This window comes from Mauremys mutica, chromosome 4 (assembly GCF_020497125.1).
Source record: "Mauremys mutica isolate MM-2020 ecotype Southern chromosome 4, ASM2049712v1, whole genome shotgun sequence".
Lineage (NCBI taxonomy): Eukaryota > Metazoa > Chordata > Testudines > Geoemydidae > Mauremys > Mauremys mutica.
Genome location: NC_059075.1, coordinates 64,130,186 through 64,157,764, shown reverse-complemented (window position 1 = coordinate 64,157,764; position 27,579 = coordinate 64,130,186). Strand labels below are relative to the sequence as shown.

General features: G+C 40.8%; 1 protein-coding gene across 1 annotated transcript in view; it reads left to right on the top strand.

Moving 5' to 3' along the window:
* Positions 1-27,579, top strand: part of UBR1 (ubiquitin protein ligase E3 component n-recognin 1) — a 143,246-nt gene that overhangs the window by 3,041 nt on the left and 112,626 nt on the right. The window contains exons 2-9 of the mRNA XM_045015211.1: positions 4,319-4,575; positions 8,401-8,479; positions 14,968-15,078; positions 18,665-18,795; positions 20,251-20,389; positions 24,251-24,313; positions 24,793-24,916; positions 26,252-26,359. Of these exons, the coding sequence (XP_044871146.1) occupies positions 4,319-4,575; positions 8,401-8,479; positions 14,968-15,078; positions 18,665-18,795; positions 20,251-20,389; positions 24,251-24,313; positions 24,793-24,916; positions 26,252-26,359 (1,012 nt within the window). The remainder of the gene's footprint in view (positions 1-4,318; positions 4,576-8,400; positions 8,480-14,967; positions 15,079-18,664; positions 18,796-20,250; positions 20,390-24,250; positions 24,314-24,792; positions 24,917-26,251; positions 26,360-27,579) is intronic.

The window sequence follows — 27,579 nt, the reverse complement described above, 5'->3', positions numbered from 1 at the left end:
AAAATTTAGTACTTGAAACTGCTGAAGTTTTTGAGACTCCATTGTTACTTTTTTTTTTGTTTTCTTGTTTGTCTAGATTTCAAGTTCATGGTGCCCACTACAACAGTAAACTGTTCTGAAGTGATCCCATGCCTTGTCAGGGATCTGGTATTGAATTACCTAATAGGTCTCTCTTTTCTGACTCCTTACTAGGGTGACCAGATATCCTGTTTTTAAAGGGACAGTCCCATTTTTGGAGACTTTTTCTTATATAGGTGCCTATTACCCCCCACCCCCTTTCCCATTTTTTCACAGTTGCTATCTGGTCACCCTACTCCTTACAGCTACTACTCTGATTTTCTTCATTTGCATTACTAAAACACAGGAACTGGACATGCTAAGTTAGGGGATTGGAATCTCTGACAAAGTACAGGGATGCCAAGAGGATTTGTGCTTAGAAGCAGGAACAGGACTCCATGGTCTCTGAGAGAAGAGATCAGATCAATTGAAAGTCAACATTTGCACTACTACAGTCTGCTTTGCTTTCAGATTCAGTAACTGCAACACTAGAAAGCTTACAGAATACCTGTTAAATTTAAAATACAGCTTTGATCTTATGACTGTGATTGCGTACAATGAAAATTGAAGGGAAATCTCTCATAATTTAAACTCTACTGGTGAGAACAATGATGGCCAATGATTTGTTTGCCACTATGTCATCTAACTGCAGAGCTAGACTATGCTAGGGGTCTCAACCACACGGGCCACATGTGGCCCACGGGGCTCTTCTGTGCGGCCCGCCAAGCTCCCCGCGTGCCCCCCCCCCTTCTGCCTACCTCCAGGCCAGGGGTGGGCAAATTACAGCCTGCGGGATTTCCCCTCAGTGGCACCATGAGCCCTGCGTCGCTCTCTTAAGCGTCTGGCCGCGTCCCCCCTTCGGGCCAGAGGGGAGGGAGGAGGAGGCGGCAGAGGGCTCCTGTATTGCCTTGCCTCGCTTCAAGGTACTGCCCCCTGCAGCTCCTATTGGCCGGGAACAGGGAACCACGGCCAATGGGAGCTTTGTGGGAGGTACCTGGAGGAGCAGCAGCAGAGCCCTGTGCCCACCCCTGCTCCCCCAGGGGCCGTGGTTCCGGCTGCTTCCTGGAGCAGAGCGGCGCGGGATGGGGCCAGGAGCCTGCCCTGGCCCCGATGTGCACCGCTGCCACCCCGGAGCCACTCTAGGTAAGTGGCGCTGGGCCGGAGCTCGCACCTCGCACCCTTCCTGCACCCCAACTCCCTGCCCTGAGGCGCCTGCCGCACCCTGCACCTCTCCTACACCCCCTGGTGACAGGAAAGGGTCAGCGTTGGGGTGGGGACTTTGGGGAAGGGGGTGGAAAGGGACAGGAAAGGGGTGGGAAGAGGTGGGGCAGGGCCTCATAGAAGGGGTGGAGTGGGGGCGGGGCTGGGGGCAGTGAGGGTGGGGGTGTCAGTGATGCGGCCCTCGGGTCAACGCACTAGACCTCATATGGCCCTTGTGGTCATTTGAGTTTAAGACCCCTGGACTATGCAGTGGTAAAAACACTGGTGGTCAGTGTACATTAGACCTTTCACTACTGCCAGCACTATTGGTGGGAGATCACCTAAAGTTCTCAGCGTGGACAAGGACATAGGTGTACTGATGTTGAGCAGATGAGGCACTTTATGGAAATTATGGAGTTTAATAGTCTGATGTTAATTATAGGTGGGTCTAATAGCATTGCCTATTATTAAGGTTGCTCAACATTTCTCATAAGATCCTGTTCTCAGTTGCTTAGAACTTTGTTATTTTTTACCATTTGGGCTGAAAAATTCTCAATGGTGTCTGGTTCAAGTTGAATTTTTTGGAAAATTCCATTCAAAATAGTTCAGCTGTTTCCAAGAAGGAGGCTAGGGAAAAATGTTTTGTTTATGTTACATTCTTGTCTTTGAAATGCTCTAATGCTCTCATGCTTTGGAGCAGGGACTTGACATTTGCCTAGCGGCAGACTTTGTGCTGTGCCTTTTGCCATCCCTGTGAATATTTGCCCAATTTTGGCCACGTTACAAACTTTTGAAAAAATTGCAGTTTACACATGCATAAAGACTTACTAGAACTTAACAGCTAAAATCTCTCAAGAGTCTGTCCTCACTGAGAATGCTCTAGCCCCTCACAGTTCTTAATACTGAACTGACTGTACATGGTCCATCCCCACAAAGGGGTTGAGCATGGTCCAGTTTAGGGCTATGGGGGCTCAGAAGGACTACATTGTAATGGGTGCTCCCAGCTGCTCAAGACCAGGTTGGGAATGAGCATGGGAATAGATAGCCTGTCTCTTCTGTTTTCTCAGTGAATCCCTGTGGGCACCCACATTGAGTAGAGAAGGAAGCAGTCTGATTTGAATACAGATGGGCCAAAAGCCAGACCAGGGGGAGGGAAAGGAGTAAATAGGGACAAGTAGCCAAGGTGAGACTGGGGCTGGGGGGTTGGGAGTTGGAGACAAATCTGACAAGGAGCTTGGGTGTGATTGGGAGAACTGGGGGTGGCTAGGCAAAGAGACTGAGACAAGAAGCCAGGGCAGGGGCAGAAGTGGGGAAACTGAGATTGGATGAGGAGTCCAGGGAGGGAGCCTGGGACTAGAAACCAGTGGGGGATGGAGAGACACACTGGCTGAGGACTTGGGAGCCAGGAGTTGAGCAAAGAGATTGGGATCGAGGTTTTGGGGTCGGAGGAAGACACTGAGACTGGCTGGGCAAGGAGACTGGATCTGGGTGTGGGGAGAGACTGCGAGTCAGGGGGAGATTGGGAAAAGGGACAGTGAGCTCAGAGCAGGAGACAAGTACTGGCTGGGCAAAGAGACTGACGAGAAGCGTGAGGAATGGAAACTGGGAGTGGGTATGCAAGGAGAATGGGACTGGGACAAGGAGCCAGGGATGGGCTAGAGATATGACTCGGATGAGGACAAGTTGGAGGGGAGAGGAGCAGAAAGTATCAAGTTTGGGGGAAAATAGACGAGTCTATACTCATCACAGCACATTCCCTTTCAAAGCCTGAAATGGAACCCAAGATTCCAGAGTCTCAACAATCCGTTGCTGTCAGCACGTATCTGTGAAATCCACTGGCAAAGTGTGACACTTCCCCCTCTAATGCTGGTCTACTGAGAGGATGACAACCTACTGCTGCTACCAGTTATTCTGTTACTTCAAGTAGTAGAAGTCTGTGTGGTGAATCTAAATGTTCCAACCCTGTTTATGAACCATGAAGGTGTCAATATGGTGCCCCATGATTTAACTGATTTTTTTTTTCTTCAGTTGCTGGGAATAATTAAGAAAGGGACAGATAACATGTTATTTTCTGTCCTATTGCCTCTATATAAATCCATGGTATGCCCACATCTTGAATACTGTGTGCAGATGTGGAAAAGAGACGGCTAAGGGGAGATATGATTGAGGTCTATAAAATCATGACTGGTGTGGAGAAAGTAGATAAGGAGGTGTTTTTTACTACTTCTCATAACACAAGAGCTAGGGTTCACCAAATGAAATTAATAGGTAGCAGGTTTAAAACAAATAAAATGAAGTATTTCTTCACACAACACACAGTCAACCTGTGGAACTCCTTGCCAGAGGATGTTGTGAAGGCCAAGACCATAACAGAGTTAAAAAAAGAATTAGATAAATTCATGGAGGATAGGTCCATCAATGGCTGTTGGGTTTTATCTTTAAGTTAAAAGTGAAGTTTTTTTGTCTTTCCTGTGACAGATTTTCTTTAGTTGAGTCCACTAACAAGTTGAGCAGTCTATTCCTTCCATGTCAGACTCCCACCCTTTCCAAATTCCAATGGACTTGTACTTTGCTTGCTGGCCTAGAGAAATTTTTATTGAGGGAGGATCATTTGTGAAAATAACTTGTATTTATGGGAAAAATGTGTGTAGCTACCTCCTGACAGAAGTATTTTTTTATCTTATATTCACTAGAAATGCCTCCCACTTTAAAGAGTGGGAACACTATGAAAGAATGCATGAAGTTCAGAATTGAAGAAAAGAAATCGAGCAGTTGGAGAGCACCTGTAGGAGTCTAAAAAGCTAGAATAAGAGCAAATAGCAGAAATATATTTCGGGGCAAAATACTAAGCCTCAAAGGTTCTAAAACTAAATATAAACTTTCAGTTGTTAATTTATCCTGTAAATGTGGATATACATTTTTCCTGGTGCACAGAACTTCAGATTGTTGAAATGGAAAATGACCCTGGTTTTGTAGCAATCATTGTTTCTCCTTAGATAGCCTCATTTCCTTAATTTTATTTCTCCACTGACATATTACCCCAACTCTAATTTTCTTTCAGTGCTGGGATGAGAGAGTTGACTTTCAGGCTGCCTTTTTACAAAAACTGGCAAAGTATGTGCCAAACATCTACTCTGCTGAAATGGACCCCTTGCTGGAGAAGCAGGAAGAAATGGCCCAGATAAAAATATTTGACCCTCTGGAGTGGTACTTGTTTAGGGAAGACCCAGATGTCTGCCTGGAGAAACTACGGCAGTGCGGAGCTTCTCAACTCTGCGGGAAGGTATTTAAAAGTGGGGAGACTACATATTCTTGCAGGTAAGGCACTAGTCGTCATGAATGTTTCCTGTGAGGTAACTCAGCAATAATAGACTTTATAAAATTATTTTTGCTGCTAGATGTATCCCGCTAGGATCCTTGGGTAAGTGGCTATGATAATTGCTTTGCTATCATGATCTACTTTAAATTGAGCACAGATTAAGTTAATGTGATAAGCAAAAATTGAAGTTATTTCTCTGTGTGGTACTGGCTTGTTTGCAACTCATATCACATTTCTTAACTTCAAATTGTCAGTAGGTGTATAGAAGACTTAGTCCCCAAAGCACAAGAAGTCTTTCAACTTCTCCATGGTTTGATCTACAATCCTCTTATCCTATCTTCTTCTTTTGTCATACTCCCACAATGCATTAGTCTGGAGAGATCCCCATCCCTCTGTCTTTAAAAAAACAAAACAAAACAAAAAAAACAAAACTGTGCAAGCTGCAAATATTGAAATAGTAAAATTTAGCTATATTTGCTGATTTTTTATTTCAAAAAAGCAGTTGTTTAATTTAGACTAATTAGGTATGTGGGATGAATCAATTTTAAGATAGAAAAGTGTGAAATATACTAGTTTATAGTAATTTCCATTCAATGACTATTTCATTATATGAGCCAACTATTATTATAGGTGAGGCTGGGAGCACTGCCTATTATAAGGTTTCCTGACATTTCCCTGAACATTTCATCTGCTCTGAGCACGCTCCATCCATCACCTCACCACTCCTACATGTGACCAGACCATCCCAACAGAGCAACTGAATGTGCCTCATCCTGGGATAGGGCAGGACTTTCCCTGCAGTTGTAGCTCTGGGCTGATGCAGGTCAGGCTGGGGACTGTAATTGAGAGCAGGGAGTCTGTCTCTACTGTGATCTCAATAACTGCTCTGCTGGGCCCAGCCAGAGTGGAAGCGGAAGCTCTCTTATTCAAATGCAGAGGGGTCAAGAGCTGGACTCGGGTGGGGGTCAGGGAAAGTAGATTGGGACAAGGAGCCTGGAGGGAAGATGACTGGAACTAGAGAATGGTGGCTGGGGCTGGGATTGGAAGCAGAGGGAAACTGGGAATTGGGGTAGGTAGAGGCTGGGAATGGGAGATTGTGGTGAAGGGGACTGCTAGCTATTGGAGGAGGGACAGAAATTGGATGCGGAACCAGGAGAGAGGGAATTGAGACTTGCTGTTGGGGAAGGGACTGTGAGTGTGCATGAGAAACTGCAACAGGGAGTCCAGAGGTTTGAGGCTACCAGTTGCTGGGCAAAGCGACTGGTACTGGGGTGAGAAGCCTGTGGAGTGGAGACTGGAACTGCCTAGGTGAGGAGAATGAGACTGGGTTCAGGAGCTAGGGGTAGGGAACAGACAGGACTGGATAGGGTTAGGTTGGAGGGTACGGGGCAGACATGATCATGTTTTGGGGTAAAGGGCAGAAAAGTCTGTGCTCACTAGAGAACTCTCCCATTCAGAGCCTGGAATGGATCTCACGATTCCAGAGTTTCTCCATTCCTCTGCTGTTAGCAAGTCTCTGTGAACCCAGTGGCAAATTGTCTCTTCCCACCCTCGCTCCAATGCTGGTCCACGTAAAGGATGACAACCTGCTGTTGGTATCCATTACTCCTTTAGCTTAAGTAGTAGAAGTCTGTATGGTGGACTTAAAGGTTCCAACCCTACTGATGACCCATGTGGGTGTCATTGTAATGCCAGATGACAGAATGCCAGTTTGTTTTTGTTTTGTTCCAACTCGTGTTTAAAAACTTAGCCTTTTTTTGTGTAATTTCCTATGTTAAAATAATGTTAAGATTGCAAAGTCCAGCACTCAAATATTAGGAAATGCCAGAATTTAAAGTTGTCTGTGCAACCTTTATGGTTGTGGGTGTGCATTATGATATCATTTGTTACATGATCACATACTATTTTCTCCACTGGATCCCTTCACCATTCAGTAAATGGAAAGGACAGTTGCATATCTTCCTTATTCAGTATGCAGGGTGAGCACCTATTCAATCATTTGTTTTATCCTCTTTGTTTTAATGTGTGGCCCTAGGCCATATTTACTGCATATAATTAAAATCCTGCTCTGAAGAGATGACTATTAATTTCCTCATGGGCTTTTTCTGTGATGGCCATCACTGTAGTATCTGAGTGCTTCACAAATGTTAATTTTGTTTTCACAACACCTTTGTGAGGTAAGGATATGATATGTCCATTCTGTGGATAACGAGCTGACACACAGAGATATTAAGGTCAAAAGTATCCACTAAGCTTGGGTGCCCAGTTTGAGGCACCATGACCTGACTTTTCAGTGTACTTAGCAATATGAAGCACTTTGTATATTCAAAACATAGCTCCCATTGACTTCAGTAGCATCAGTGAGTGCACAGCATTTCTGCAAATTAGACCCAGGGTCTCAAGTCAAGCACCCAGAAAATGAGGAACACACCATTAATGATCAGCTGTGAAGAGTTTGTTTTAAGTGACTTTCCCAGCAATAGAAACTCCATGGTACTGGCAGAATCTAGTTCTCCAGGGCAGCATTCATTTGCCTGAACCATGAGACCATCTTTTCTCTTGCTGCAATCCCTTGCCTCATTCACTACACACCTCCCAAGTTCTGCATAAATGAGGCAGGGTCTTACAGATGACAGCCTTCTTTTCACAACAACAGTTCATTCCCAGAACAGGTCTATCCAGTGCACTGAATGAGGCAGAGGTTCTATGGGAAAAAAATAGTATGAGCTCATGTAATTTAAGATTGTATCATAATGTATACATACTAGGGGGCTGAATTCAGGTTGTACTGGAAACATTAATTTTGGCATTTCCTAACTTGAAAGCTTGACTTTGCAACATTAAAAACTACACTAACAGTTACGCATATGTTCTTTATTATAAAGGGACCCTTTCCATATTATAAATTGTAACTGTTTTGAAATTTTTTTATGTTTACAGCCTAAGACAGATGTAACATAGCTTTTGCATCAACATCTTGCATTGTTAAGATGATTACAACTCTATTCAGCAACCACATTATAAACTACCCAAGAGTAGTCTCTAACATAGAATCATAGATTATTAGGGTTGGAAGGGACCTCAAGAGATCATCTAGTCCAACCCCCTGCTCAAAGCAGGACCAATCCCCAAATCCCTAAATGGCCTCCTCAAGGATTGAACCCTGCGTTTAACAGGCCAATGCTCAAACCAACATCTTGTTTTTTAAAATTCCTGTCCATGCTAGGCAAGGGAGCACCTGTACTAGCAACTATTGTTGGAAAATGGTAATCAAACTGGTTTTAATAGAACCCTGCTTAAGGATGTTTGGACAGTAGCGCTGCTAATATGGTTCAAACTTAATGTGGAAGGGTTGGAACATTATCCTATATCAGGGGTCGGCAACCTTTCAGAAGTGGTGTGCCTAGTCTTCATTTATTCACTCTGATTTAAGGTTTCGCATGCCAGGCGTACATTTTAATGTTTTTAGAAGATCTGTCTATAAGTGTATAATATATAACTAAACTATTGTTGTATGTAAAGTAAATAAGGTCTTTAAAACGTTTAAGAAACTTCATTTAAAATTAAATTAAAATGCAGAGCCCCTGGGACTTGTGGCCAGGACCTGGGCAGTGCGAGTGCCACTGAAAATCAGCTTGCGTGCCAACTTCGGCATGTGTGCCATAGGTTGCCTACCTTTGTCCTATATCAATAGCATGGAATAGCTGTGATTTGATGCCTGAAATTGAGTTTGGCACCAGCCATAAAGGTTTAATTATGGCAGCAGTTCTAGTATATGAATATTTCATTTTAGAATGGTATCCAAGTTAGTATTTTTGTTGCAGAGACTGTGCAATTGATCCAACTTGTGTACTCTGCATGGACTGCTTCCAGAATAGCATTCACAAGAACCATCGTTACAAGGTATGAAAATCTGTACTGTAAAGTTGTACATGTTGCTGTAGGGAAGTTTTCCTGTGTGTAATAGCAATACACACAGATTATGAGAAACTTCAGTTCCTACCCCCTGAAAATTACCAATTTGTTGAAATGAGTGCCGGAGCAAAAAAGAGCATGTCTTTCATAGATCTAATTATTGTTATCCCTTTTGACCAGAGCAGTTAAACAAAAAAGTGCGGTCTAGTAGGTTGCTCTCTTAGGAGGGGAAATTGGTGATAGTCAGATATTTATTTACTTGCAATTTTGTTTATTTATAAAGACTGTACAAAGCCCTCTGTCTCTGAACACAGAAGAAATCAAATAGCAGGAAACTGCTTCTTTTGCTCTCAGAACCCAAGAACACGTTTCTAGACTGCATGTCTGACCCAGAAAACTCTTCCCTGGTTTCTTCCAGGATCAGATGCTGTGCTTTCAGCTGCTCCTTCAGGCTGTCTCTCTGAGGACTTGTCTCCCTATGGGTTAATATGCACTAACATGTTTGTGCGCCAGTTGGTCCATGTAGACACTGCTGGTGCACACTGCAGTGTACAGTGTCGTACTGCACTATGTTAAAGTGAACTTTAACATAGTGCAGAGTTTACATGGACCAATTAATGCACAACATGTTAGTGCACTTTAAAAGTCACACACCTGTAAGTGCATTTTATCCAACCATGTAGACAAGCTCTATGCCTTTCCCAGTTTTTTGTCTGTCCTGTCTTACCTATCTAAAACAATACTCAGCAAAATCCCCTGGGTGGGTTCACACCCTCCTTTTGTTCTAGGTGAGGGTTTATCCTTACAGTTAGGTGTGAACTCACCCTTCAACAAACATATCAGTCTCTATGAGGTTTTGACTCAACCCATAAAAAGATTTCATCCAACTCATAACACTATACTTGCATATTGAAAAACTAGTTTCAGGAAACTTACTTTTCAATGCTTGACTTTGCAACTTAAGGTAATTGCAGAATTAAAATTGCAGGGACAACCTTAATGTGACTCCCTTATGTGTTTGCATTGTGATAGCTTTGTCCAAAATCATATACAGGAGACACCCACAGGCCAGCCAACTCGGGCTCGCGGGCTCCAACTAGAGCCTGGAAGTCTACACAGCAATGAAACAGCCTCATAGCACACACTCGAGTTGGCTTGCACAGGCCAGCTGCAAGTGTCTAGTTGCTGTGTTCATAGGTGATGAGTTATATTCCCTCTTGGTGCCCGGGCACCAGCAATATTCAGAGCCCAGGAGCCCAGCTCCACCAATATTTGGGGCCGGGTGTTCCCGGCCCCACCTTCCGCCCGCGCCTCCCCCAAGTGTCCCCCAGCCCCCTCTTGCCTTCCCAGGCCCGGGAGCAGAGAGTCCCTGTCTCTTCTGTGCCGCTCCATGCTGCCTCCCTGCAGCAACTGTTGCCTCAGGATCCTAGCGCTCCCCCCATATCGACTTTCAGGGCAGACTGACTCTGAGCCTGCTCTTCCACCTCAGACCCTTCCCTTTTCCAGCGGGACCCCCACCAGCGCAGGCGGCCCCCCCGCCTGCAGTCACCGCTCCTGCCCCATGCTGGACAAGGAGGCAGCCCCATCCCTCACCCTCAGTGAGGGGCAACGGCAGGGGAGGGAGGCGCACGGAGCACCGTTCGGCACCCATAAAGGGGGAGGTGAGGGAGATTCCTGGACCTGAGAGAAGCCCTAGGAGCACATTTCTACAAACCTGCCACCCCTGGCTGTGTAGACTTACCCATAGTAAGTAAGTGGCAGAGCTATGCTCTCTTGTCCTGAGTCCCAGTCCAATGCTTTAAACAGAAGAGAATGTCATCTCCCTACAACTATCTTACTCTGTCTGTTTTGTGTGCAGAGCAAACCGTACGTGATCACATAGTTAATAACTATATGATAACTAAGGCTATGATTTGGTCATGGCAGTCATGGATTCCATGACTGTACCAGACCTCTGTGACATCTGTGGCTTCAGCTGTCAGTGACTGGAGCCGGGGCCCTGTAACCCTGCCCTGTGGCTTGCGACGGGGGCTGGAGCTGGGGCCCTGCACCTCTGCCCCGTGGCTTCCCTGGACCATGCATGTCCCACCCTCCCTGCCTATGGCCGATGCTACACACCTGTGGCTGGGGTTGGAGCTGAGAGTGTGAGGCCCTGCCCTGCATTGTGGCCAACTCTGGAGCGGGGGCTGTGCTTCCCCCTGCTGTGGCTGTAGCTGCTGTAGCCGGGGCCGTGGTGGCACCCCCTCATAGCGAGGGGGCTCGGCCTGTCAATCCCCGCCCCATGAGACTACAGCTGTCATTCCTCCCACCATACCTAGCCCTGCCACCTGGTTATTTTTAGTAAAGTCACAGACAGGTCATGGTCTCTTGTGAATTTTCATTTATTGCCTATGACCTGTCCGTGACTTTTACTAAAAACAGTGACAAAATCTTAACCTTAATGACCACACACACACGGGCTGAACTAAGGTTGCATAGGCAATAGTAATAATCTTTGTAACTGGTAGATTATTCCAAAGAAATTAACAAACAGGTACATTGCCTATTAGATATAGAGGGCAGACTTAAATCTCAGAAATGCAGTGCACATGTTGCATGTCTCAATTCCATTACTATGGTTAGGGGTGTGCAGGAGCAGGTTTTTTAGGTTTTATTGTAGCGGTGTCAATTTCCATCTCCACATCTGAGATTTGAATCTGCCTTTGATTCTGGCAAATCATTACATTAAACATGCAAAATAATAAGTGGGCAAAGGCACTTTTTCCTCTCCTCTTCTTTAGCTCTTAGTTGAAAGAGTAGAAAATACTGGAGCTCTCTAACCTCCTTCTTGTTTTGAAATGATGTATAACTTTTGGGGGTGCTTATCTTTTGCACATTCCCAAAAAGCCATATCTCAAACTCTTTCATTTTAATTGGTTTTGCTGTGCTAATCAAGCAACTTTTTAGCAAATCTGAAGAGGATAATCCAATTCATAGGACTGAGACCTTGTTATAACTTACAATTATTGTTAAGATGCATAAGAGATGTTATTTACTAAGGGAACAAGCAATCAGAGTAACAGTGCTGAAATTTCAGTTAAAAAGCTCATGTTTATAGAGCTTGGTACAGTACTATAAATAGTACTTATAAAATGACTTGTTTGCAAGATGACCATGATAAAGAGGTTTCCAAGCCCATATCTGGTAACAAAATAAACATGTATGCACAGGGACCAATGCAGTCTTTTCACCAGTCAGATCGCTGCTGCAATCTACATACTGTTTTGTCTATTTCTGCATTTGGATTTATTTAGTTTTTTTAAACTTCTTTGGGCTTGAGGGATGGGGGATGGGTGGAGAAATTAACAAATGTTAAATTTCAAATGTAGGAGATTGCTTTAGACCTGGATCTTCTCTTCCTGACAGCCTTTTTATGGTCTCTGAGTCAAATCCATGTGACCAGTGAGAAATTCCAGCTGTTGCTCCCTTATTTGGGGAAGGATAATTTTAAGTAATTCCTCCGGCTGCTCTCTTCCTGAACTGTCCTCTGCTGTCCCCTTTTCTGCCTGACTTCACTGGTGGTTGTTCCCTTTCAAGAGCCATTGCAACAGATGCTTAGTTTTGTGAATGGAGTGGGAGCATACAGGGATCATGAGCCTTTAAAGCTGATGTACCTCTGCAGCAAAGTTACACTAAAGAGCATCTAAATCACCATATATTCAACTTAATTGTAATCTTTCACAGTTTAAAAATGTTGTAGTTTTTATTGAGCTTCATTACTTTGGCTGTTGAAATTGCATCCACCTCAGAGGCTTTTTCTACCTGCATCAGATGGCCATGACTGCCCTTTAAAGAGAAAGTGCTGACTGTGTGTGTACGCATGTATTTAGTGAGTGCATCTTTACAGATAATCAAGTCAAGCATGCTTATCTAAGTGTCTTATCCTGACAGTAGGGTAGTCAGACAAGGTGGGTGAAATAATATCTTTTATTGAACCAACTTCTGTTGGTGAGAGAAACAAGCTTTCAAGCTACACAGAGCTCTTCTTCTGTAGGGTAACCTGGCAGTTTGGGAATAGGTTCAAAGAGCCTCCTAAATACTAGGGAGTGGTAATGAGGCAGAAAATGTGCTGAGAACAGCCAGATAAAGTACTTCTGTGAAACCCTTGATCTGGTGATTTTAAAGTGCATTACAAGTATTCTTTAAGCCTTACAATATCCCTGTGAACTATGTAAATAAAATATAAGTAGCTTCCATATATTTTAGCTACATATATATTTAGAGATGGATGAACTGACTCCCATAAAGGATTCATTAAAAGGATAAATAGAATCCAGGAATTCAGTTTCCAGTCTTCTCTTCCCATCCTCTCAGTAATTTAAGATGACTTCTTTAAAGCCAAGTAACAGTAGTTGGAACATGAAGATAGCAGGTAAGTGGTTGTGATGTTTCCCCAGTTTGTAAATATATTCTAAACCTTTAAATTATGCTTTTTTTAAAAAAAAAAATTTGAGGGGGGATTTTTAATAGTAAATAACATTTTTTTTAAAGTATTTTGTTTGATAAGGCCACTTATTCCTTCTAATAACTATTTTATAAGTACTTTTGTAATTGGGATATCAGGGGAAATTATGTACAATTACTGGTCTTTCCTGCACTTCATCTTAACTTTATGCTGGACCACTGGCCAGTTCAGACTTTTCAGAAAGCATTGTGCAGAATCAAACTTGGGGCATTGCATTTAAACCCTGAACTTGGTCTTAATATCTCACAAAACTGGTTAGAGAAAATGCTACACAGCTACTTAGTATACAAATATATATAATTGGTTTGCTAGAATAAGTATTTTAAACAGTACTTTGAAATACTTATAAACAAAGCTATTAGACAGCTTTGGTATCTGTAATCTTGTCTATAAAGACTTTCTATAGCAGTCTGTTTTTGCTACTTATGTAAAACGTACCCCTGGAACAAATATGATTAATAACCTGCATCACAACTGTAAAGGTTTCAGGACATTGGCATTCCTTTTTGATGTGTGTGCATTTGTGCACACACACTGTCTTCCATTCAAAATCTTTTCCAGAGATGAACTTGTGATTAATTGTGGGACCTAAGATTTAATGCTTTTCATTGAGTTCTCAGACACTAAAATGAAAATGACAGAGTCCTGTGGCACCTTATAGACTAACAGAAGTATTGAAGCATAAGTTTTCGCGGGTGAATACCCACTTGGTCAGACGTATGCGTCTGACAAAGAAGCTCATGCTCCAATACTTCCGTTAGTCTATAAGGTGCTACAGGACTGTTTGTCACTTTTTACAGATCCAGACTAACACGGCTACCCCTCTGGTAAAATGAAAATGTAGTCAGTACACAGCAAAAACAGTTATGACTTTCCAGCATATAAAAGAAAACTCTAGTGCATGATATCCTTTCAGCAGCAGTTAAGCCTTATGCTGATGGATGATTCTCTTGCTTCCCTTTCCCTATCTGATAGGAATTCTTGCTTGTAGCTGAAACATTACCTGTTTTGAAATTCCACACACAAATTAATTCATCTCTTGGATTTCTGTAGTGCACACAGTCTGTAGGGTACTATCCTAAGCCACACTTAGTCAAATAAGGAATCACTAACCCAAATCTGTTGAGTTGTGCTCCTTTCTGTCACGTGGATACAGAATCTCAATTTAAAACAATATAGCAGATAACTAAATGTGATTTCTGTAGGCTTTAAGGATAATAAAAGCTCCTATCCCTGTAGGCCCTCACATTGTTTTTATTAAGGGTTTCTGTGGTGTCTTAAGGCTGACATAAACACTTACCTGTAGCCAAAATGTTACAGGCTTTCAGATCTGCCCTGGCAGTAGTCACATTCCTGGCCTATCTTCCATCCTTGAGTCAAGTTTAAGGGGAACTCTGATTAGCTCCTCTAGATATAATATTTCCCTTATCTGCCCACAAGCCCTCAATGGCTCTACCCCAGAGTCGAAGGCATGTTGAAATATGTAGAACTTCCCTTAATGGTCACTTATATACTGACTTCAAGCAGCTACCGGGAGCTTTCAGAAAATACTGCAGCGTCCCACTCTTCATTCCACCCCCCTGGTAACCTGGGGTTCAATACGTAGCCCCGCTGAAGGCAGTGTGGCTCCATGCAAATGCAGGGTTCTGCCTATGTGGAACAATTTGCAAGTTTAAGACACAGCTGTGTTCCTACTCTGCTCTCTGCACATGTGTACACACATAGATAATTTCAGCAAATCCCATCTTCCACCCCACTGAAGTTCTCCCTTTCTTAATTACAAAAAAATAAAATGCTGCAGTATAAAAGCAGATGGTTTACACAATGACACTTCTTACAGCATAGCTATTTATCACGGTGTTGGAGGCACATAAAATGTGGATGTATTGGCTTGACAAAATGTACACTTTTCTTGTGTTCTTGATTTTTTTTATGCATATTTGTATGTCTGAAATACCTCTTAATTTTTCAGATGCATACTTCCACTGGAGGAGGGTTTTGTGACTGTGGGGATACAGAGGCATGGAAGGCTGGACCACTTTGTACTAACCATGAACCTGGAGCAGCAAGCAGTACAAAAGCGGTACAAATAATACATAAAGAAAAGCAGATCTGAATATTGTCTGTAAATCTTCAAGCTTTGTAACATGCTCCCTACCTGTCTAGAAAAGTTACCATTTGCTCAGCAAAAAAATATATCTTTTCAGGATTGTCCAGGGCTGTGTGCCTAGAATTAGGTTACATGTAGAGAATGCTTCTTTCTAGGATGCCTTTGGGACTTCAATATTCTGCTTGATAGGATAGAAGCAAGGTGTGGAAAGGAATGATGGCAGTATGTTTGTCTGCTTCTGTGATGATAGAAAAAATGCTCTCAGGATCAGGCTGCTGGTTTTTAAAAGGGTAGACTACATTTTGAGTCTGCTGAATGACATTTTCTAAATGGTAAAGGACAAGTTCAATACACTACATTAAAGAAAAACCCTCTAGACGCATTTTTTAAAATCTTGTTTGTTGCTTGCATTCACAACATAATATAAGGCATGCACATGTAAAATGCGGTATCCTTGAGTTGGGATGAGGGGGGGACCAACCCAAACCCCTCAAAAACCAGAACTTGCAATCAAAAGGTGCTACACAAACTTTCAGACATCTAAGTCTGGGAAATGGAGCCCAGATGCTCCAAACCAAACAGTGGCTAAAGCATTGTTGTTCTGCTCCTCTAGGCTTTCTCAGGGCATTGATTGCTCATTGTTGCCTCCCAGCTCCAAATGCCCTGAAGAACTCCCCGGTGCCTAGTATCCCCTGTCCCAGGCTCCCAAGGGTAGCCTGCTTCCTACCATCAAATGCATGTTGTAAATAGTAACAACATTTTTGAAAAGCTTTAAGATAATTAAATTTGGGTATACATGTCTGTAACTTAAGGGTAAAATCCTTTTCAGGAACATCATAGGGATTAAAAATACCTGACTACTAGCTACCCAAGAAAATCAGTTAGTTTTTAAACTTAAAATCCAAACACAGTTTTTCCATACTTTCAAATATTTGCATTTCTTTAAGTTTTAACCTAAACTTTGTGTTTTGTGACTTTCTAATAGTTCTTCTGGGTGTTTTTTTTATTTTTGCACTTTAAGTTAATGCTAGACGCTCTGTACCTTAATTCCATCTTCATACAGTTTTTGTAACTGAATACGATATAGTATCTTTATTTATTGCCTTTTATCATCAAGCTTTCCAACGTTCTCTACCAACTGATACTTACCCTACAAATTGTTGCAGGGGTGAAATGTAGCAGTTGTTTCATAAACATTGTAAAGTTAGCACAGGAAGTGAAGACTATTTTGCACAATTGATTACAGGATTGGATTCACAGGTGTTTTTCTGGCTTATGCAGTTAATTCTTAATTATCCACAAGCTTTATAGTAACAGTTCTCACAATTTCACCAAAAGAAAAGAGAGGAACCAAACTGCCATTGCGGGAGGGAACACGTCCTCTGCTTCATTCCCTGTAAGTTTGTAATGGGAAGAGAGGAAAGAGATCCTGTCCATTCTGGGTTTGTTTGGGCTTTTTTAGTCCCTTTTTAGGGACCCAGAGAAACCATTAATTTACTAGGAGCTTTTTGGTATCTATTAAAGAGCTAGATATGGAAAGAGGTGCTCTATCTGCATACTTTCCTCACCTGAATGAGGGAGGCTAGAGGAAGATGGGGATGGGAGGGGGGTGGGAAGTCTTCTCATTAAGGGTTGATTGCCTTTTGTTTGGAATATCCTTGTCTACAGCAGCCTGTTTTTATCCATTTCCCAAAGGTCTGTGCTTGGTACAATTTACCCCTCCAGATGCCAAACTCTAACTGAAATTTAACTCAACACAACAGTGCTTATAGAAAGCGCAATTCACATAGCTTCTGCCTAACACTTATCCTTTCTCCTCCAAATTTAAGAACATAAGTAGCATAGTTGGAGTAGGAAAAAATTTAAACCCAGATATTTAAGACCTCTGGTTCCCAGGATCTGTAAGAACCTGATTTCAAATAGTGTCATGGGTACAGATGAAGACATTTTTTAAAACCATCTGTAGACATTTTAGATGGCAGCCTTGATTTGGAATTCCTCTTCTAAAGCTCATCAGGACAGGAAAAGTTTCTAGGAACTGTGAAAGCCATTGATCATTTCAGTTCATTACTTGTTTAGTTTCTGTTCCAGGTTTCCCACCACATGAATGCTGTTTTATTTTGATTTTTTTTTAATGCCACCTAGAAACTTATGATCTAAGTGAAACTGAATGCTACTTTAGGAAGTTTCTAAAGTCATGGTTCTTGACAATTTCAAACTACATCACCAATATATTATACCTCCTTCTATCAAACCATATACTATTCCATGTGAATGGAACCTGGATTTGAGATCTTGGTTTTGGTAATTCTCTTTTCTCCACATTTTCTTTCCCTTTCTCCCCATACAACATATACATTTTGAGATTTGCAAGAAGTTTAGTGCAACCTTAACATTAATGGAAAATGTGTCCAAATATGCTAACCGCCTTGAAAATATGAGCCTCTGTTTCTAGGTCACAAATCTCTGAAGTTTCTCCATTTACATCTCTAAACATGGATACCAATATAAGAAGCCATTTTATGTATTCAAAAGATGTAGTAGTCCCTCATTATTTAGGTCCCCCATATTCAATCCTTTCTTTTCATAGGGAAGGGTGACAGTGAAATAGATCTGTGGCTGAGGGCTGTATCTGTACATTTGGTTACATAGTGATTCATGGAAGGGAGACTTACAGATGTTTTGAGAGAGTATGCAAACAGACTGAAAGGATGAGACATCAGGGATTGCAGTTCAGGCCTGGATTTGTCATCTACGAACATCTTCTTATAAGTCAGAAGCAATGTTACCATCTTTTTACTTTTGTAACCTAAGTTTCCTAACCCATTTAATGAAGCTTTTCACAGCCTGTGCTTAGATAAGAGAGGTTTACATGTTTTTCTGTATCTTATTTTCTTAACTAGTATCTTTTAAAAATGCACCTATATCATGTTTGATTTGGTGGATAAAACTGCTGTTGGACTATTTCTGAGAAATCTTGCGGGAAGCGTTAGCAAGGAATTGCAAAGGGGTGTGTTTCACTTTCCCCAATGTCACAAAGAGGCTTCAGTGGGGCTGTGGTCTTGTACAAAAGATTGTATCTTTCTGGTGGTGCAGTTCTCGTTCATTCTCCTCAGCTTCATTAGTCTTGCTCCCTGTAGTGTAAAGTGACTTTACCAGACTGTATTGTAGGGCAATATATTTACCATTATTCCTGAGATCATTATACCTTCTAATGAGACACACACACACAACTGTAATATGATTTTAGCTCTGCATTTCATATAATCAACCTCAGTATTTCTGGCACCTTAGAGACTAACAAATTTATTTGTGCATAAGCTTTCATGGGCTTAGCCCATGCACAAATAAATTTGTTAGTCTCTAAGGTGCCACAAGGACTCCTCGTTCGTTTTTGCTAATACAGACTAACTCGGCTGCCACTCTGAAACTCAGTACTTCTGTTGTTTCTTTAAATTATATGACAAGGATACAATAATCAGCTGTTATATTACCAAATCTTTTTTCCATTTTTGTATTTCTATATTCCATATTGATATCTTGTCCTATCTTCTGATAGAATTCTGAATGTCAGTTAAATGAAGAGCTAATGGCACAAGCAAAGAAGATGTTCCCGTCGATATTAAAATACATTGTAGATATGACTATTTGGGAAGAAGAGAAGGAGTTGCCTCCTGTGCTCATGACCAGGTGGGAGATATTGCCAATGATTTCTAAGTGTTAGAATTTCCATCCAGGTTTATTGCTACCGTATATAAACTTGCTAATGCCCAGGTCTCTTTAAATAGAACTATAACATTCCTGGACTATAATCTCTGTAAAGGTACAATGCTTCAGGGAACGTTTTGCATATGTTAGTGTCCAATTAACCACAATAGAAATTGTGCAAAAATCCTCCTCTTCCAAGATGGAAAGAGGCCATTCATTTGATTGGTGACAAGAGCAGAATGGGATCCTAAAGTGCAAGGAGCAGAGGAGAAACAGCTACAGAATTAGCAGATGACATAAATATCTTGTTGTACTTGGGCTGGCTTAGTGTCCGAAGTAGACAGCTTGGGTGAGGTAGGGTGGGGCAGGGCTTTTTTGCCTGGTTTTCCTTACGTGGTGCTAAAACACTTGAGTCTTATCCATATACTAATACTAGCACTTACACTGGTGTCAGCAGCACAGTGTAGCTGCACAGTTTCTGGAAGCACTTACAAAACTTCCTAGGCCTATAGGAGAATAACAGTTTACCGTGTCCTTTAAATCTGTTCACAGTTCTCAAAACTTCACTGGACTGACCTCCAGTTTGAGCTAGGTGTGACAGTGAAGACCCAATTACTAAATTTCTAGGTGACATTAATTAGAAGGTCAATATTTTTATGCTATCAACTGCAAGGAAAACTAGCATGTAAAAACTTTCATTTGGGATGGAAGTGTAGTTCACAGATATTTTAGTCTCAAATTTCCTCAAAACATGTTACTACTTTGTATCACCAAGAAGATGGTGATGCCCCTCTTGTAATAAGTGGCTAGTGCATAGTTTCCATGCTTTGTTCTTGTCTCGGTGAGGGGTGGAACTGCTTGCCTTTTTTTTTTTTTTTTCAGACTCTGAAGAGGATTAACTCATTTTTCCTCTACAATTTATTTGGTTATATTTGAGGGGTAGCCGTGTTAGTCTGGATCTGTAAAAGCTACAAAGAGTCCTGTGGCACCTTATAGACTAACAGAAGCATTGGAGCATAAGCTTTCGTGGGTGAATACCCACTTCGTCAATTGCAGTGTCTAAGTGGGTATTCACCCACAAAAGCTTATGCTCCAATACTTCTGTTAGTCTGTAAGGTGCCACAGGACTCTTTGTCGCTTGGTTATATTTGTGACTTTCTCCCCGGAGTTTGCAAGTGATTTGGAGGATTCTCTGCAGCTTGAGGTCTTCAAACCGCAATTTGGGGACTTCGATAACTCAGACATAGGCTAGGGGTTTGTTATAGAAGTGGATGGGTGGGATTCTGTGGCCTGCATTGTGCAGGAGGTCAGACTAGATGATCATAATGGTCCCTTCTGACCTTAAAGTCTATGAGTCTATGTTGTCTGCATCTGGATAGGAGATTTTTTTCATTTTCTCTTTGCTCATCTAATTAAATATTGGCTTCTCCCCATTAGAGAGAAGACAGACCACTACTACTGTGTTCTTTTCAATGATGAACATCATTCTTATGACCATGTCATCTACAGTCTACAAAGAGCGCTTGGTTGTGAGCTCGGGGAAGCCCAGTTGCACACTACTGCCATAGATAAAGAGGTCAGTGCACTCTGTGTGAAATAGAAATTCTCTTTTTAAGGATTATACGCCGCTTCTGTATATTCTTTCTCTCATTCTCTGATCATAGTAACTGTTGCTGTGATGTTGGAGCATGGAAAGAGACCATGACAGATAATGCAACCTAATTGTTAATTGGTAGTTGCATGGAATATGAATACTGTTAAAGAAGGTGATCAGGTTTTCGTATTATGCTTATTTGTTGTTCAAGAAACAAACCAGGGCCCAGAGGAGGGGAGAAGCCACTGATTTCTTACCTGAGGTTGATCCACTTTCATCTGTTGTCTAACACAGCCAACTTTCTCTAAATTTGTTATAAAGGTTAGTTTTATCTTATCTGATTTGCCCTTCTTGGATGAGGAAAGGACACATTTCAGACATACCACTAAAATAAAAATATATTGGTTTGCATATTCAATAGTATTTGGTCAAAATAGTAGGTTACATTGCGCGAACACTTATTTTTCTGTCCTGTGGCACCTTATAGACTAACAGATGCATCTGACGAAGTGGTATTCACCCACGAAAGCTCATGCTCCAATACAGCTGTTAGTCTATAAGGTGCCACAGGACTCTTTGCTGCTTTTACAGATCCATACTAACTTCTGATACTTATTTTTCTGGTTCAGTTTCTGTCCTCTAATAATCTTTAAAGTTGTGATGCAAGTTATTAAAAACAGGGAAGTTCCATGGTGAAGCTGATGCTGACACTTCCACTTCTAGTTTCTCAGAACAACATTAAACATCCCTAATTATCTGTTCAAAAACTACTTGGGGTATCCTTCTGTACTCATCACAAAATCATGAAGTGTGCACGTACATACACGTAGGCAAAGATTTTATACACACACATACCCCCTTATTAAAATTGGAAGAATTTTTAAAAACTTGCTTTTGACCATTAGTGCTGTTTACTTTCAATATTTGTCTTTGTTTGGACTATGAAAAAATTAGTTTATTTTTGTCTAGTTTCACTTTCAGCTTCTCATGTGCCAGCACAATGCTACGTTGCTTGGGCTGCATACACTACAGAAGACGGTCTTCCAAAAATGGCTCCATAGTAACTTTAAAAAAAGTGTTGTGTTTTTTTAAAGGGTATATACATGGTTATTTTTAATAATAAAACCTAACATTTAGATCTAACTTGACTTGAGTGTGCTTTTATAGTGCAGTGGAAATTGTGGTGTTTATTACACAAAATGTACCAGGGAGTACTACTTTGCTTTAATGGCAGTATGTTTACAGCAAGTTATTGCTTTCTCTTCATCTCCTCTCAAATTCTGCAATGTGGAAGGGCCATGTTGTAACTTCTTTTCTTTGGGATTTGGGACCAGACAGTTCTTGTCAGTGTTGTTTCAGACTCCATTAAGAGTGATGCTGCATGTTGCTCTGAACATTCTATCTGATCCTCAGAACTAAGAAATCACTTGATAGGCAAAGGGTCTGGGTTGGAAGAAAAGAGTTCAAGACGAGTGTACTTTCTGCTAGGATGAAAACTGACACTGCTTCTGGATGGGAGTATTTTGCAGAAGTTCAGTTCTTCTATTTTGTTGCACCCATTTGTTCCTCTTATGTGATGATGCGAATGCATTGTTTTTAACTTCCCGTTTTAATTTAATTTGAATTGGTAAGGTTGTCCAGAGACTGTTTGTTTGTACCAAGTGGATTACTATCTTAGAATTCCTAGAGCACTATACTAAATGGACGCTAGGCACCACAAAGGAGATAGGGCAAAGGGTCTGATTTTTTTGCCCAAGTTTATGCAATTTTAATATTCTTTTACTGAGAAGTTATAAGGTAATAAAGCAGTGAAAAAGCTCACACTTGAATCATGTATTCTTGTATTAAACCCTAACAAAAGCCTCAATTTTAGGTCAAGTTACCATCAGTTGAATCCTGAGATGTTTTAATTGGTTTTATTACCCTTTTTCCTACATCATGAGCTAACAGACCTTTCTAACTATATGAATGTTATTTTGTTATCTTCAAGAGGAATATATGGTTGTAAGGTCGGAAATAAACAAATGCCTCTTAGTGTCCCCACACATGCCAGACTGTTCCTTCTCCTGCTCTCTTCATTTAAATTTCTGTTTAACACTTTGAGTAAGCCTGCATTAAACTAAAACATTAAAATCAGAAATGAGATGTGACACACCAAAGGGTCTCAAAATATAATTAATATCAAAATAGAAGTTTGAATTCATCTCCTAGTGTCACAGAAATCACACGTCCTGTCCTGAGGTGACATGTTCCCAGTCAATATGGTGTTAATTGAAATCCCCTTTATTATTGGGTTTTCTGTTTTTGGAGTGTCTCTCACGTCTAACTCAACTTTTCTAAACTTTTCGCCTTGTGTAAAATTGAGGCCGCCACCTTACACAATACTTGCTTAGACTCTGTTACTATCTTTCATCATTTCCAAGCTTTCGCCTATTAATTCAACCAAAAAAGAGAGAACCCTACCTGTTCCTAACTTGGGTGATTTATATCCCAGCTTGAGTATGTGGTATTACAACCATTTCCAGCTTGACAGCTGTGTCCGAACATTGATTAATGGTGAGCTGTAATTGTCACATGACCTTGAATTCATTTAGTTAAATCCTTTGTTTAGTCCTAGAATTCTGATTTCTTAAGATAGAGTTGAAAAGAATTTAGTTTTACTAGTCTCGTTTAAGTTGTTGTTCTCAAGTACACTATCATATTTATTTTTGCCAGTTTTATTATTTTTCTTTAGTCTAAGATTTTTTTTAGGTAGTTTTGTAACCTAATTTACTTTACTTGAATTTGCTGTGGTTACTTTACACTTCATGTGTTTACTGAAATGTTAATGATGCTTAATCATTAGTCTCTCTCAGTAGGAGACTAAGGGTATGTCTTCACTGCCAGTGTTAAAACGCTGCCATGTTAACGTGGCTGTGTAGTTGTGGCACCGGCACTGGGAGAGAGCTCTCCCAGCACTGTTTTAAAAAAAAAACACAAAAAAACAAAAAAAAAACCCCACCCCCAGTAGGGGAGTAGCTACCAGCACTGGTGCACTGTCTATACTGCCACTTTACAGCGCTAAAACTTGCATCACTCAGGGGTGTGTTTTGGTTTTTTTCCACACCCCTGAGCGAGAAAGTTTCAGTGCTGTAAAGTGACAATGTAGACAAGGCCTTAGGGTTTATCTACAGGAACAATTAGACCATGGCAAGCCAGGGTGTGAATCTGCCCTGTAGTAGCTAGCCATGGCCTGTGTTAACAGTTTATTGGAATGCAGCTCAAAGCATTCTAACAAACTATTAACAGAGATCCACAGAGTGCACATGGTCGGTTAGACCTCTCATTCACAGTAGTGCCAGCATAGATTCACACACCAGCTTGCCATGGTTTAGTTCATGTAGAGAAGTTCAAATACCCATTGATATATTTAGTGCCTTGAGGTAGATGACTGAATAGCATGGTTGTTGATTCTCAGAGCGCTGAGTTTTATTCTTCTTTGATAGAAGTTTGCCAATATTTAAACAGTGTTGTGATTTTTCTCTTACATTTTAGAATTACATAAGTAATTACAAGTTGATTTAAGTATTAATACTTTAACCTAAGATAGTCTCTTGAATAGTCTGAACTAATTTCATTAGAAGTGATTAATTATTCTATCTATTTAATTGTTGTGTTTCTCCCACTTATCAACTTTGATTGAATTGTTTTTGTTTAGTAATTTTTAGATAAAATTAATTGGCCTTCAGATACCTGTTTCCTCACCATACCTGCCTGGTGCTGTCTGCTTATTTTGAATAATGTCACCTAGCAGGGACATTGTTTTTTTTCAATATTTTATTAATTCATCTCTCATTTAAACAGGGTCGTAGGGCTGTAAAAGAGGGACCTTATGTATCCTGCCAGGAAGCAAAGGAAGAAATCAAGGTAACTTCCTGAAATCTTTATTCCTCACTTAAAAAAAATACAAAGAACACCAAATTTTGTATTGACTTATTTTTGTTGTTTGCAGTGATGTTGTAGCCGTGTTGGTCCCAGGATATTAGAGAGGCTCTGTGTAAACTCAAAAGCTTGTCTCTTTCACCAACAGAATTTGGTCCGATAAAATATATTACCTCGCTCAATTTGTCTGTCTATATTTTTGTTATAGAATCTTTATAACTTAATATATGCAGATTTTTTTTAATAATCTTCCTTTAAACCCCTTGAGATACACTTTATTCCACCATCTTTGGTCAAGTTAGATACACGTGTTCAACACTGTCCTAAATCAGGAGTCAGCTGGTTTAGGTGACTGCAGCAAAAATTTGCTTAAGTGAGAAGAGGGTTCGTGAATGGGTTAAGAAGGTTAGAACTTGTGGGCCTTATCTTGTTCAAACTTTTTCTTGTTTTTACCTGATTTGTAGAGGCACTCTGAGAATGTCTCCCAACGACCACTTCATGTGGAGGTTCTGCATGCTGATGTTATGGCTCATCAGAAATTTGCCTTGCGCCTTGGTTCCTGGTTGAACAAACTTATGAGCTATTCAAGTAAGCATATAATTAATTTTGTTCCAGTAATGGTCTGCCAAAACTTTAGCAAGAGGTACCCTCAAAAAATATCTCTTAGACAGCAATGCATGATATTCCTTTGTTTAAAATACTCCCATTTTTCTCCCCTTAAAACAAATAATGTCTGTCTCTTCTCCCTTGCAATAATATATCTATCTTTTCATCATTTCACTCCTCAAACTGTTACAGTGTGCCCCCTCTCCTCCACACCTCCAGCGTCTCATGGAGACTCTTTAGGTGGCTTTCCTGTCTGTGTGCTGATTCTCTGAGGAACATTCCAAACCTAACTGACTAATTTTACATAAAAAGTGTGTGTGTGTGTGTGTGTGTGTGTGTGTGTGTGTAGAAGAGATCTTTGAAGTGTCTTGCTGCAGAAGTAGAAAGCAGGTGCTTGCTCCTTTCAGTGTTTCTTTTCAAGATTCTTCAGAATGAAAATGGTTAGATTGTTTTTTGAAAACTCAGATTCTCCTCCCTGAGGCCCAAAGGCTGTCTATGTTAACAAGAGACTCTCACAAGTCCACTATGTTAATAAGAGACTCTCACAAGTCCACTCCAGGCTCGTTATTTTTCCAAATTTAGGATGTTGCTTAGAAAATAAAACAACAAATCCATTCGTAGGCCCCTTTCTCTTCTCAGAGACGTAGATGCTAGGTTTAGTCCTTATTAAATTCAATCAAATCACCAAAGTTTTTGCTTCATGATTGCGAAATTGCACTGCACATAAGAAACCTCTAATGTAAGGGCTCATTTCCTAATTAAATAACCCCAATTCTTCTCTTTCACCAATGCTTTTGTCTTTAGAAAAAAGTCTATAATGCATTCATCCCATTTCTGCAAATAATTTGTATTTCAATAGCTTTAAAGAAATATAAAATGACATTTTGGTATCTTACACAAAGCCTATGTAATCCAACTTTGTATGAGTGCCCTGTGTAGAGGCTGGACGAGATTAAGTCACATCCCAACCTGGCCTGCCCACCTGTGTTTAGATCTGGTGTAGAATTTTCTGTGCAAGGCTGTCATGACCCCTTCCTAGTGAAATGTCAGTCCTCCACAACCTCCTGAATTTCTCTCATAAGTAGGTAACTCTACTCTGTGGAAATTAGGGAAGTTATTCTGCAGAGCAACAAGTTATGATGAGATCACACTTGTGTAGAAATATTAAGATTAATTGGTGATCTGTGATGTTTGCTTTTAAGATCAGAATCCAGAAGTAACTTCTGTATAAAAGTAGTTAAACAGACTTGTATTTTGTTGGGTGGACCCCTTGATTATACAATGGCATTACACATACTAATGTACTTCTCTCTCTAGGTGACTTCCGCCAGATCTTCTGTCAAATATGCCTCAAAGAGGAAGCTGACTCTGAAAAGCCCTGCCTCATAAGCATGTTGATGCTTTGGGATGCAAAACTTCATAAAGGTGGGTGGGTGTATGTAAGTTGCTCTGAACTGAAGTGGGAATCCACTTTAATATATTTGTTAACTAATCTAAATAAATAATTGCCCTGAAATGAAAGCCATGGTAGTATAAGTTAAGTCTTTAATGTAGTTCTTAATTCTGTGGCAGCTGAAGTTTAAGAATATGATTGATCTTTTTGATACGTATCCTTTCCTTTCAAATTTACATATTGTGGAGGATCTACTCTGAGAATATAACTTGACTCTGAAAACCTGCTCTCAGTTTTCAAATGTAAAATGTTACAAAATAGAAGGTCTGATAACATTTCAACTGCAGTGACATAAGTATAATTGTTTATATACGTATCTATAACGACTAAGTAAAGGACAAAGGGAAGATGCACCTTCATTATTGAGAGTGGTAGAATATTCCATACAAAATAACCAGAGTAGAAAGTGTCTGAGAAGAAAATGGTATGCCTGATGGCATAAAGGATTTAAGAGCCCAGAAACTGTTCACAAATGGAGAAGCAAACCCTGCAGAACTAGAACATTCCTCCTGTTTCCAAACTGATTAAACCCACAAAATGTCAAAGAGGATCTGTTAAATTTTCTTAGCTTCCTTGTTTAAGGGTAACACGCATGACTTGGATGATTTAAAGAAATCTGGTTTTAGGGCTTGTCTGTATATGAAACTTATGTAGTTACACCTCTACCCCGATATAATGCAACCCAATATAACACGAATTTGGATATAACACGGTAAAGCAGCGCTCCGGGGAGCGGGCGGGAGGGAAGGGGGTGTCTGTGCACTCCAATGGATCAAAGCAAGTTCGATTATAACGCAATTTCACCTATAATGTGATAAGATTTTTTTTTTGCCTCCTGAGGACAGTGTTCTATCGGGGTAGAGGTGTTTATTGGTTGTAATCCTGTCATGTGGATGCAGCTACACAGGTATATTGGTGCTCATAGCATGTTAGCTTATTCGTTTCTAAATTCTTTATAGTGTAATTGGTACAAAAACTGAATATAAACTGGTCCTTGAAAGCCAAGGAGCGAAGGTCTAAGAAAGCTAAAAGGAAGTTGAGCTCACTGGGTCCCAAGCGGGTGTCGGGGAAACAGAGCCATGTTGGACAAATGGATTCCTGTATCTACCAGAATTCTGAAGCAGTTCCCTAATGAATGTTGTTAAAATGAATAACAGGCCACTTGCCAGTGGGTTGATTGTGTGTGTGTCTG